Below are 13,549 nucleotides of genomic sequence, written 5' to 3' on the forward strand. Positions count from 1 at the left end.
GTTTTGAATTCCTGTGTAATTTTGTTAAAGATCAAGATTGAGTCGTACATATTTTGACTGAGGTCCTGATTACGCTGTGCCGTGTTCGTACCATCCAGGTCTCTTACAGGGGTGTTGTGTACACAGCCAGTCACAGCCACAACATCTGTGATTCTCCTCCCCCCGTCCCACGTCCAGCCCTCTGCATGCCTGGGCCGGCTTTCTCTCCTGATTTAGATCGTGCTCTGCACACAGGGACGGGAGCACAGCTGAAATATGCTCCGGTCAGGCCAGCTCAAACACTGAATGCGTTTGTCTCACAGTGGGACCCCTGAACATGGACCCTCTGACAGAGGTAAGACCCAGAGAGCAACTTGTACAAGTTCTCACATACGCTTAAAATGAGGTGAATCATATTCCAGGAACAGTTGTGCTGGTTTAGTGTCTATTGCATATGAAAATGTCATCATATCAACTTGATATGTTTGCTGACATTTTAAAGCGTAATGTCAATAAGCAAATGGCGCCACCAGGCTTGTTTCAGTGTTGATAATCCACAATTAGTGAATTCAACAGATAACATAAGAATAACTAGTTATTCTGGTTGCTTTGTACATTGTGTTTATGTTTGAGGTTATTTTTGGAGATCTGAACAGTGCTTGGAGACAAACGCCTCTGTGGAAATCAAGTTCAATGTGAGGTAGAGATATGTAGCCGAAAAACTTATTTCTAATAATAATTAACTACATGTGCATTTCCTGAAATTTCAGTGATTGCAAGGTAGCAACAGACTAGTGTTAAAGTTTAGGCAAGTTTAGGTTTTAGGCTTGGGTTCAGTGTAAATAATAAACAGAATTGGAGCAGATGTATGAGTCTGCATGATAATGCATGATCTAGTCATACTGTTAAGATAATATACCTATTTCTGTAGGGTTCTGTGGCAGTTCTAGATCTCTATGTAATAACTTATGACTGGTTGTTGTGAAGTCAATTTTATAAATGTTCAATAAATATGAGGGTTACATTGAGTAACTTAGATTTTAGACACAATATTTCTAGTTACTTTGTCCTTTTTTGCTCTGCCAATAAACAAGGGTTTCATGTGAAGCCACAGCAGATTGGCACTTCTTAATGAATCAGTGTTTGAACTAATCAGTTAAATGAGTGATTCAATGATTTACTCTTAAAGAGACTTGTCGCCATCTACTGGTGCAATGGTGTAACCTGCAGAAAGAGACACTGAAAAATCAACATAACCACTGCTGGAGCAAACACAGTCCAGCGGAGCGATACAAACAGTGAAACTTCTGTACTGTCTTAATCGGTTAATCAGATTTAATGACCAGAACTAACTGTTGTATAATCAGTAACTGTTCAGTTATTTAGGTTTGAGGCAGTTACCAAAACAAAAAAATATCTAGGTGAAAAAAAAAACTCAGCAACATGTTGCTTAAATTTTCTCTTGATATTTTTGAACAGGTAAGCTAGATAAGGTGATGTTAACTTTATGTCCTCACTACTACTTTTCACTGCTTTTTTGAATGTATTACCTTTTAGTGAAAAAACATTTATTCTCTGCTTTGTTTGTAGTTCCCCTTTATGGAGGATGAGGGGCTCACCATGAAGAGGACAGGTATCTATCAGTATCTTTTGTACAGCCTTTATGTTTCTTAATGTAAACATGAGCAATTTCTATACTGTAGTCTCTGAAATTATGCTTTCAAGGCCAGTGGCGTACTAAATTGTAATTGTTTATTTAGTTTTGTTCACTTGATTTAAATTTTTTTTTTTTTAAGGGAACCCTTGAATTAAGACTTTAAAAGTCTCTTAAATGTCTCTTACTAAGTGTACACTGTAAAAAATAAATTGTTGAGTCAACTTAAAATAATTTGTTACCTGGATTCCTTAAAGGGGTCATCGGATGCCCATTTTCAACAAGTTGATATGATCCTTTAGGGTCTTAATGAAAAATCTATAACATGATTTGGTTAAAATTTCTCAATTGTAGTGTGAAAAACACCTTTTTTTACCTTGCCAAAATCAGCTCTGCAAAAATCAACCTGTTCTGGTCGACGTTGCTTTAAATGTTAATGAGCTCTTCTCACCCCACCCCTCTCTTCTCTCTGGAGTGACAAGCCTGTTTACTTTAGCTGCGTTTAGCCACGAAACTTGCACCTTTTTAGGAAAGGTGATTGCAAAGAAAATAAATAAAAAACATAAAACATAAAAAGCCCTTATACTCACTTTTGCTGTAAGTGAAGCTGGATCACAAATTATTTGCACAAACATAGATGCATTTGTTTAGATTATGAGGCGCATTCCCTTCACAAACAAAAGCCATCCACTGCATCTTCAGCAGCTCAGATGTCGGGAATAAATGACATCTTCTATGTTGATTATTACATACAACAACAGAACACCTCAATCGCTAAAACCACTGGTTGTATTTTTATCATTATAGGGTGGTTGTGTACACACACTGCCAACACACATTTATGTTCAAACAGGTAAAAGTGAACTTTGCATCCAATAACCCCTTTAAAAGGTTAGTCAACTAAAATATGTTTAGTCAACTTGAAATGTTAAGTTGTACTAAGTAACAACTTAGATATTTGTGTTGACTAAACTTAAATTTTTAAGGCAGCCAGGTAAAGATTTATGTTATTTAAAAAATCCACATCATTTTATACATATTTTGTACTATGGGGTACACCATTATTTCAATGGTGTGAAAAGGTTGCACTTGGTGAGCTACTGGCACTACCTGTTGCTATTTTTACTGCAACACAACTCCGAAAATAAAATTCTGATGCTACATTGTGCGGCTTTTGGTTGTAATTTTCAGTTGAAGGACAACGAGAAGCGATGTAAGTCTTCACAGTTTTCCTAGCGATAAGAAGAGGAGATAAGAATGGGAAGATGCCTGTGGAAGAATAAAACTTCCTAAAGTCTTGCGTCTTTGTTCTCTCCACTTTAGCACTGATGCCTTTGAGGCTTTTAGGAGACCACAGCTACTGAAAGTGCTTACAAACGGCAGAGACAAGAAACGCTAGATGCCATCCTGGCAGGATGTAAAGATACAGACGCTTGTCATGATGCTGCAGCAACTAAATGAGTTTCTTAGTGCAAATTTCACTCAATATCCAGGAGCATTTAGACTGCTTGTGGGTAAAAATCGATTGTACCACATTTTGTTTGAGTGTACACTTATATCCATCACCATCTGTAAGCTCTTTCAGTAGCTGTGGTCATCATAGCTTTATTTTATTTTCCAAGTTGTGTTGTGGTAAAAATAGCAACAGGTAGTGTCAGTAGCTCACCGAGCGCAACTATTTCTCATCATCGAAATAATAGCTCCCCCAATAGTCCAAAATATGTATAGAACTATGTGGATTTTTTTTAAATAATGTAAATCTTTCATGTTTTTTCTACTACATATTTCAGTAAGAGACATTATTTCCGCCATATTAAGCAATACAAGTCTGAATACCCCATTTTATCCCTTAAAAATTTTGTCAATCTAATTGTCAATCTAATGCCTTTTTTAGATTTATATCTCTCTCTTTTTTAACCAATATAATCAATCAATATTTTTTTTTTTCTCTTTTCGAAAAACACTAAGCCTATTGAGCATTTTTATTTTGCTATTGGAGCAAATGGACTCAGAAATGTTATTTGTTGTAATTCCCTGCTATAGTAGTTTACCCATGATGACTTGCATGTCTGAGAATCACGTACAGTAAATATGAAAAAAAATCCATCATCACTGCAACCCTAGATCTACGCTACATCACCACAGCTGCCTGTTGGGTGTTTTGTCCCAAGTATGAAGAATACGGCCCCATTCGATTTTTAACCAAAACAAATTTCTTTTCTCACAAATCAAGTTGCTCCATTATTGTTGAGTAGAGGAAAAACACTTACTGGAGGACCTTTAGCCCTGTTTTACCATTGTTATGCCATAATAAGTATGATTAATTTCTGAATGACACAACAAAACAAGTTTTTTAAAAAGATGCGTTGGACTGCAGTTGTGATGTTTGACCGGTAGGGTACATATGAGTGATGAGTGGGTGCATATGATTATATAAGTGTAGCACAGCTGCCGCTGACTGACCGACCTGCAGCAGGGGTTTCCCTCTCTGTATTTCTCTCAAGAGCCTCTCCAAGACCCTGACTCAGACGTGTATGCCAAGTTCTTCATGAGTCACTGCTGCTACGATGCCATTCCAACAAGCTCCAAACTAGTCATCTTTGACACAACGCTGCAGGTGTGTTTATGTGCTTACTACAGTGTTTTAGTAGACTGATTCACATTAAAAAGCACTTATATTTCCGATTGAAATATCCAATGTGTAAACATTAAAATGTGTAAGTGATGTGTACAGGTGAAGAAAGCATTCTTTGCACTGGTTGCAAACGGGGTCAGAGCGGCACCTTTATGGGATAACAAGCTGCAGTGTTTTGTAGGTAAGCAAAGTTGGGGTTCTGCTGAGTCTGTCGAAGTGTGGTTGCTCAACTGTGAGCCTGCATCAGATTACTGAAATCCTATAATGTCACTACAACATCTTCACCCATAAACCCTTATTAGGAAAAGCAAGCATGATTCACATATGCTAAAACACTTAGCACACACAGACTATAATCAAGTCTACCATCCATTTGCTTTTGAGTTTTGATATATGAGCCATTCTACAGAATTCGTCAAAAGCATCTTGAAAACAAATGTCTTTTTCCAAAAAAAAATTTATGTATTCAAATTTTATAGTATCCAGGGTACACATTTCTAGTAATTGTGCAGTTAATTCTCATATTGTATTTTCAGAAAGTTTTGAAATACTCGTCCTCTCTCCAAATTTGTCACTACTGAAACACAGTAATAATTTAATTAGAAGGGTTATATTGACCTATTTAGATTTTGCTTACATCTACATTATAAATATATATTTTATATTTTATTACTTTTTTCAGAGGTAAATCAATAACAATTAAAATTTTAACAATATTTCAAGTGTAATTTATGAGATTTGTTGTATTTTGAATCCAGTTTTTCTTTGTGAAAGGCTAAAAGGTGATCATACTGATTTCAAACTTAAGGATTTATTAGTTTGAATATTCATTGAACCAAACACTATCATAACATCTTAGTTGATAGTTCAGTATTCTTTGTTTTTGACAAAACATCCCACGTTTTGGTCATGACTGCACACTTTCGGTAGTGACAGTAATGCTTTGGTAGCGACCATCACATTACAGAATTATAACTCACATTCTAAAACACTACTAAAACATACTAAAACACAAAAAAAATTGCATAACTGTACTAAAATTTTGTTTATTTCCCCCAAATATGAGGATTATGTGTTCCCTTTTGTCACTACCGAAACTAAAATGATGCTTCGGTAGTGGCAATTTTATGGAATAACACCCAAAAAGCAAAGATGTCACTACCGAACCTCCACCAAATGTTCCGGTCGTGACAATTTTAGATAGTTTTAAATCTAGCTCAAAGATGCTTATCGACACATGGTTAGCTAGCACGGTTCTGAACAGTGGTTCACATATAAAACTAAATGTTATGGAATAACTCCCACAAAAGTGTGTTTAATTGCAGAAAAAAGGTGTTGGGTAGTGACATTCCTTAAAGTTACACACAGATTTTTCAGACTTTTGAATACATTAGGGTTCGGGACAGCCACCTCCCAATTGAGAGTACCCAATAAATGATGATTTTATATATATTAAGCTTTCTAAGATTTTAAATATAATTGTGGGTTTTAGTAGATAGTAGAAGGATCTTAATAAACATCTGATTTAAATGCTTTTTAAATATGTTTTTTTGTTTGTGGGACAGCAGTTTGCACCAATTCTGTAGAATGGCCCATATATGGGATAGAAAAAAGCTTACATAGTGGATGACATTTGACATTAAGTTTCTGCTCCCAGAGGGAGCGTGTTTTAAAATAATTACTTAGAAATATTGCATAAACTGCTCTTGATAGATGTTTGCTGCTTTTGAGTAAACTGCAGCATCAAAACAGAGCAATTCACATAAACATCTTTTTAAAAGTGTGTTTTGGGAAAGAAAGGAATAGCTTTATTCAGCAAGGATGCTTTAAATTGGTCAAAAATGACACTAGAGTTTCTGTTAATCTAAGAATCTAGAAAAAATGATCAGTTTACACAAATATATATATATATATATATATATATTTTTTTAGTTAAAACTTTTATTAATCAAAGAATAATCAAGTTGACATTAAAGAACATTTATGATGTTACAAAAGATGTCTATTTTATGTAATGTTGCTGGACTTTCTGTTTATCAAAGAATCCTTAAAAATGTATCATATTCAGCATGGATAATAAGAAATGTTTCTTGAGGAGCAAATCAGCATATTAGAATGATTTCTGAAGGATCATGTGACACTGAAGACTGGAGTAATGATGCTAAAACTTCAGCTATTCCTACCATCACAGGAATAAATTAAATATTGCAATATACATTAAACACTATACAGGTATTTCAAACTATAAATAATTGAAACAGTATTTTGATCAGGTTAAGGTAGCCTTGGTAAGGTATGAGACTTCTTTCAAAAACAATTAAAGATGTTACCGACCCCAAACGGTAATGTAGAAGTGAGGACACCATGTATGCATACTGTACGTGTGTGTGCTGACACAGCTTTGATTTGTAGCAGTGTCAGTGTCCGTGCCCGTGTCTAGGACTGTTACAGACTGATCGTTCTCAGCACCCGTCCCCTCCATCAGTGCCAGCTTCTAAGTTTAGTGTGGCTCCTGGGCCGTGGTATCTGGTGGGAAATGGCAGGGTAGAGCTCTAATCCCCTGAACCTTCTCTGGGAGTAATAATAGCCATGCTAATGAGAAAGAATATCCTCATACTGAAAGGAAGCTCAGGCACAAGAGTGTGTTCCTGTTTCAGTGCATAGTGAGACATGGTATGTTTATGCTAATGTTAGCCTCTTGATACTTTAATTTCATACCATGATGCTTAGTAACTTCATTTAAGTGTAGTACTGTTCAGACAGTTTTAGATCAGCTTGTAAGAGTTAATTGTTGAATTTACAGCAGAGTGCTCATGTTCTCAAGGTGCTATTTCTGTCTTTGCAGGGATGCTCACCATTACAGACTTTATCAACATTCTCCATCGTTACTACAAATCTCCCATGGTAATCCAGAAAAAAATGTATCACCGCTTCCACAGCTGTTTTTTAACATTGATAATATTAGGAAATGTTTCTTGAACAGCAAATCAGCATTTTAGAATGATTTCTGAAGAATCATGTGACACTGAAGACTGAAGTAATGATGCTGAAAATTCTAAATATATTAGAATACAGTTATTTGTAATAGTATTATTTTTATTACATATATTATTTGTAATAATATATATATTTCAAAAACTTAATCCTGCCAGGACATTTAGATGGTATTGTACGCAGAATTAGATATCTGATATAAACAAAGATCACGTGCTTTTTCTGTTTTAGGTTCAGATCTATGAGCTGGAGGAACACAAGATTGAAACATGGAGAGGTGATTGTGTATAGTTTTGAGGATAAATACTGTATGTAATTCCACACACATGGTAATGTTTTAAAGTAGTTGCTGTATTTGTTCCCTCTTCCAGAGGTCTATCTGCAGTATTCTCTCAACTCCCTGATCAGCATCACACCTGACTCCAGGTAAAGCAGGACTTCTACAGCACTTTGTTTGCTCTTTCTTTTTCTTTTATCTTTCCAGTGACAGAAAGTTATGTTTCCTGTTGGTAGCCTCTTCGAAGCCATTTATTCCTTACTGAAGAACAAGATTCACCGGCTACCCGTCATAGATCCAGATTCGGGGAACGTCCTCCACATACTCACCCATAAACGCATCCTCAAGTTCTTGCACATCTTTGTAAGAGCTTTTATGTTGTACTTTTGATATCATATTTCATTAAAAGTGCTCCCAGTCATTTCTACCTTATAAAACAAATGCCATTATTGGCTTAAAGGGATAGTTCACCCAAAAATGAAAATTTTGTCATTTATTACTCACCCTCATGTCGTACCAAACCCATATGACTTTCGTTCATTTTTAGAACACGAATTAAGACATTTTTGATGAAATCTGAGAAAATGTTCAAAGCCCAGAACGGTAGTAAGGACATTGTTAAAGCAGTCATCGGATGCTAAGTTCACTTTTACATGTTGTTTGAACATTAATGTGTGTTGGCAGTGTATGTACAAATCTACCCTATAATGATAAAAATCTATGCAGTGGTTTTTAATTAATCTGTAAAAATAACATTCCTTTTTTCAAATCGAGCCATTCTCAGATACCTGTCGGTGTGCCGTGACACCGACAGAGGCCGCTCCCACGATAGTTGATTGACATGAGCTCTTACCTCAGACCAGTTGTCACAGTCCAGCAACTTTCCTTGTTTCGATGCCGAAGCAGGGATGTAAGTTAGACAAGAATATCTCAGATTGAGAGATTGTGGTGTTGTATTGCTGGATGTAATAATGCTCATAGTGGTCGTCATTTACTCCCGACATCTGAGCCACTGAAGACGCAGTAGATTACATTTGTTTGTAAATGGAATGCGCCTCCCGTTCTACATATATCCGTCTATGTTCGTGCAAATCATTCATGATCCAGCTTCACTTACAGCAGAAGTGAGTATAAGGGTTTTTTTTATGAATCTTTGCGATTGCCTTTCCTAATAATGTGCTAGTTAGCAAGTTTAGCGGCTAAATGCAACTAAAGTAAACAGACTCGTCACTCCACAGAGAGAAGAGAGGGTCGAGGTGAGCAGACCTCATTTGCATTTAAAGCAGCATCGACCAGAATGAGATGATTTTTGCAGAGCTGATTTTGGCAAGGTAAAAAGGGTGTTGTTTTACACAACCACTGAGATTTTTAACCAAAGCATATTAAAGACTTTTCATTAAGACCCTAAAGAATCATATCAGCTTGTGGAAAATGGGCATCCGATGACCCCTTTAAAATATCCCATGGTTCAACCATAATTTTATGAAGCTATGAAAATACTTTTTGTGCACAAAGAAAACAAAAACTTTACTTTATTCAACAACTTCTTCTTCTTCTTTTGTGTCAGTTTTCAAATTGCCTTCAAAAGAGTACAACAGCTTGTCTCCTGGTATTCTCATGAATGTGCGTTGAAGACTGAAGAGAAGAAATTGTTGAATAAAGTCATTAATTTTGTTTTCTTTGTGCACCAAAAGTATTTTACATTAAGGTTGAACCACTGATGTCATTACTTCCTTTCTGGGCCTTGAACATGGTAGTTGTGCTGCTGTTTATACAGGGTCAGAAAGTTCTTTTATTTTATCAAAAATATCTTAATTTGTGTTCTGAAGATAAACGAAGGTCTTACGGGTTTGGAATGACATGAGGGTGAATAATTAATGATAGTATTTTCATTTTTGGGTGAACTATCCCTTTAAGTGAATGGCTGACTGCAATTTGTGTAATTCTGCATATTCACCATTTGGTGTTAGTATAAGTTTAAAACAACTGTCATATCAGCTAGCAAAACATAACATAACTTTCAGCTCAGTCTCATGAATAAAAAAAACACTTATTTTACAAAGTGGCAAGCTCTTTTGAATTTGTACCACATCGTGTGGAGATGTGGAAAAAAGGTTAAGCAGAGAGGTCAAACAAAATCTCATCCCAAAACCAACCCAACAATGGGGCATAAACAGATTTTATGAAAACATGCAAATGAGATTGTATGAATTCATGCAAATTAGACGTCAAATTCACCAAAATATTTATGATTTGCCATTAACTATTGCAATGAAATGCTTATACTGACTGTCACTATAGCTTTATACTGAATGATGAATATTTGCTTTATGAATCTCAGGGCTCTATGATCCCAAAGCCACGATTCTTACAGAAGAGGATTGAGGAAGTGAAAATTGGAACTTTTAAGAGCATCGCAACTGTCAAGGAAACAGAAACTGTTTATGATGCTTTATCAATATTTGTAGAGCGACGGGTCTCAGCCCTGCCTGTCGTCAACGAGCAAGGTACTATGTATGGCTGTTTGGTTTTGTTTTTCTGCTTACTTAATACATCTTTAAAGGAGAAATTCACTTCCAGAAGAAAAATTTACAGATAATGTACTCACCCCCTTGTCATCCAAGATGTTCATGTCTTTCTTTAGTCGTCTAAAGAAATCTGAGGCAAACATTTCAGGATTTCTCTCCATATAGTGGACTTCAATGGTGCCCCTGAGTTTGAACTTCCAAAATGCAGTTTAAATGCAGCTTCAAAGGGTTCAGAATTACCCCAACCAAGGAAGAAGGGTCTTGAAGTATATAAATTGTCCTCTTTTTTTTTTTTTTTAAATAAGCAGTTGTTTGGCTAGATAAGATCCTTCTTCCTCAGCTGGGATCGTTTAGAGCCCTTTGAAGCTGCATTTAAACTACATTTTGGAAGTTCAAACTCACGGGCACCAATAAAGTCCACTATATGAAAAACATTCCTGAAATGTTTTCCTTAGAAAACATAATTTCTTTACATCTGAAGAAAGAAAGACATGAACATCTTGGATGACAAGGGGGTGAGTATTATCTGTAAATTTTTGTTCTGGAAGTGAACTTCTCCTTTAACCTCTGAAGGTCTTCTTTGTGGTATCTTCTGACATTTTCCATTCTCTTTAGGGAAAGTGGTGGCACTTTACTCCAGATTTGATGTCATTGTATGTAGACCCACATAAACACCTTCTTTATGTTACAGCAAAAGACTTCACACACACTAAACGAAGATATTCATTTACATGTTCTCGAACAGAATTTGGCTGCACAGAAAAACTACAACAACCTAAACATGACGATGCAGGAGGTCATTCAGGGCCGCTGTTGCTGCATAGAGGGGGTGCTGAAGTGTTACCCTCACGAAACCCTCGAAACCATCATTGATCGGATCGCTGAGGCAGAGGTAGTCTCATGTTAGATATGACATCACGACTGCTCACATCGTTTCTCCATTATTCATGAGTTCAAGAGCCAATGGCGTGTTTTTATTTGCATCATTTGATATATGCGACCTGGACCACAAAACCAGTCATAAGGATAAATTTTTTTAAATTGAGATTTATACATCATCTAAAAGCTGAATAAATAAGTTTTCTATTGATGTGTTTGTTAGGATAGGACAATATTTGGCTGAGATACAACTATTTGAAAATCTGTAATCTGAGGGTGCAAAAAAAAAAAAATCTGAATATTGAGAAAATCGCCTTTAAAGTTGTCCAAATTAAGTTCTTAGCAAGTTTGGATATATTTACGGTAGGAAATTTACAAAATATCTTCATGGGACATGATCTTTACTTAATATCCCGATGATTATTGGCATAAAAAAATCAATCCTTTTGGCCCATACAAATTTACCCGTGCTACGTAAGACTGGCTTTGTGGTTCAGGGTCACACATGCAGTCTACTCTGAGCAAATGTCCATATGCTGTTTCTGTCAGGTTCACCGTCTAGTGCTGGTGGACACCGAGGATGTGGTGATGGGAATCGTCTCGCTTTCTGATTTGCTTCAAGCGCTGGTCTTGACTCCTGCAGGCGTTGAAGCACTTTTCTCTTAACACCAGCGGAGGGCTCCCTTTCCACCATTATCCTCATTTCATATCCTCTCACACCAGGTAGGGAGACTGTCTTTTGTGCTTGTTGCTGTACTGACTGCTGTCGGCAGAAGTGCTGTTTTCTCTTTCTTCATCTGTCAGATGAACCATCTATTAATTTCTGCGAACATCTCAGGAAAAAAAGGTACACAAGCTTTCAGTGGAGCGCTACTTTTTCAAAAGGTACCTTTGTACCTTTTTACCTTTAAAGCGTGCATATTAAAGGGCACCTATTTTGCCCCTGGTTTTGGGTGTCCCCAGAATGTGTCTGTGAAGTTTCAGCTCAAAATACCCCAAAGATCATTTAATATAACATGAGGAAAGTGTCGTTTTAGGGTGTGTCAAAAAAAAAGAGCTGTTTTGGTGTGTTATCACTTAAAATGCAAATGGGCTGCATATTTCTAACCTGTCTTCAGATGAAGATTGAGCTCACAGCTGTTCGAGCTTGAAGAAAATGAAGGACAGCGTACAATGCAGGACTGTCAGTCAGAGGCCGTGGGCGGGGCTTAAACAATGTGACATCACACTGCTCTAGGAATTAAAACCGCATGCCTAATGAGACTGGTTTGGTTTAAAGGGGATTAAAACATAAGGGGTGAGAGGATTTTTATCATTGTAGGGTGGTTGTGTTCACTCACTGCCAGCACACATTTATGTCCAAACAACATGTAAAAATGGATTTTGCTTAATAGGTGCCCTTTAATGCCTAAAAGCACATATTATTACCTTAGGTGTACACAAAATTGCTAGCTAAATGGGTACTGTATATATTAGTAACCTTTGAAAGGGCACTGCACCAGCAACAGCTTGCATAACTTTTTTTTTTCCTGAGAGTTTATCTGTAGTGTCATCAAACGGAAAGTATATTTTAATGTCATTGTAATGTTTGCTCTGGAGTTCATGGGCTGTTTAAGTCTTTGGAGATATGTTTCATACAACATGCAAATATTTGTTTCAGAAGAGAGATTGCTTTTCTTATTGTGACCAAAAATATACATGAGACTAATGAAGGTTTTTTTTTCGTACATAATTTTGTTTTTCAGAATTTTGTCCTAAAGCAAACCATGAGCCTTGAAGATGAATGCTTGAAGACAGAACGTGTAAATATTTTTAATGTTGCTGGCACTTTGGGATTTTATGTATCACTTTAAACATGTCTTCTTATTTTGCAATTTTACTTGTATATTTGTATAATTTATTGAAGAATTACCGAATAATCATTTAATTTGTATTAGTTCTAAGTCAGATAAAACTACAGATATTTTGTTACATAGCATATAATAATGCTAACCCTCCTGGCAAATAATCTCTTTTTTAATAACATTTTTGTTATAAAAACTCCTGATCACCTTGTAAATAAACAGATTATTTAGATTTATTTAGTCATATAATTCACTGAGGTTTTCCGACAGATTTTTCATACTCATTGTGGATTTACAATGCTATGTTGCACAAATGTTTTGTTGCAAACTGTTCTTTTTCCTACTACATACAACATGTTTAATGCAATATTTTTACTGTGGTATTACTTTGGTAAAGAAAAAAGGGTTGTCTGGGTGAAAAATTTTCTGAAATGGCTCCGATTGGACTGAATCTGCACTCTCTGAGAAATAAAGGTACAAAAGCTGTCACTGGGGCAGTACCTCTTTAAAAGGGACAACTTTGTACCTAAAGAGTCCATATTGGTACATTAAAGATACATATTAGTACTGAAAATGTACTGCCCCAGTTACAGCTTTTGTACATTTTTTTCTGAGAGTGTATGACTCTTGGTTCCAGATGCACCAAGAATGGATAAAGGAATATATTTTCCTCCTGGATACTGTCCACAGTGTCCACCATATTTCTGAGAATGTTTAAAGACACAAATTAAAAAGAATGCATTTTAACTTATGCAAGTT

At 36.1% G+C, this 13,549-nt stretch overlaps 1 protein-coding gene across 3 annotated transcripts; it reads left to right on the top strand.

The window, feature by feature from the left end:
- Window positions 1–213: 213 nt before the first annotated feature.
- prkag3b (protein kinase, AMP-activated, gamma 3b non-catalytic subunit) lies at window positions 214–13,026 on the top strand. 3 transcript variants are annotated; one of them, XM_051118545.1, is made up of 13 exons: window positions 214–334; window positions 1,570–1,612; window positions 4,138–4,250; window positions 4,368–4,449; window positions 7,114–7,172; window positions 7,494–7,539; window positions 7,634–7,688; window positions 7,776–7,902; window positions 9,881–10,046; window positions 10,683–10,720; window positions 10,813–10,959; window positions 11,496–11,669; window positions 12,692–13,026. In XM_051118545.1, exons 1-12 carry the CDS (start codon window positions 317–319, stop codon window positions 11,610–11,612), a joined length of 1,011 nt encoding a protein of 336 aa, XP_050974502.1. In that variant the 5' UTR covers window positions 214–316; the 3' UTR covers window positions 11,613–11,669; window positions 12,692–13,026. The 3 variants fall into 3 exon arrangements, with proteins under 3 accessions (XP_050974502.1, XP_050974503.1, XP_050974504.1); XM_051118546.1 differs by having other exon boundaries at window positions 232–334; window positions 4,110–4,250; XM_051118547.1 differs by having other exon boundaries at window positions 249–334; window positions 4,107–4,250.
- The last annotated feature ends 523 nt before the right edge of the window (window positions 13,027–13,549 follow it).

This window comes from Labeo rohita, chromosome 9, assembly GCF_022985175.1.
Source record: "Labeo rohita strain BAU-BD-2019 chromosome 9, IGBB_LRoh.1.0, whole genome shotgun sequence".
NCBI classification, from domain to species: Eukaryota; Metazoa; Chordata; class Actinopteri; order Cypriniformes; family Cyprinidae; genus Labeo; species Labeo rohita.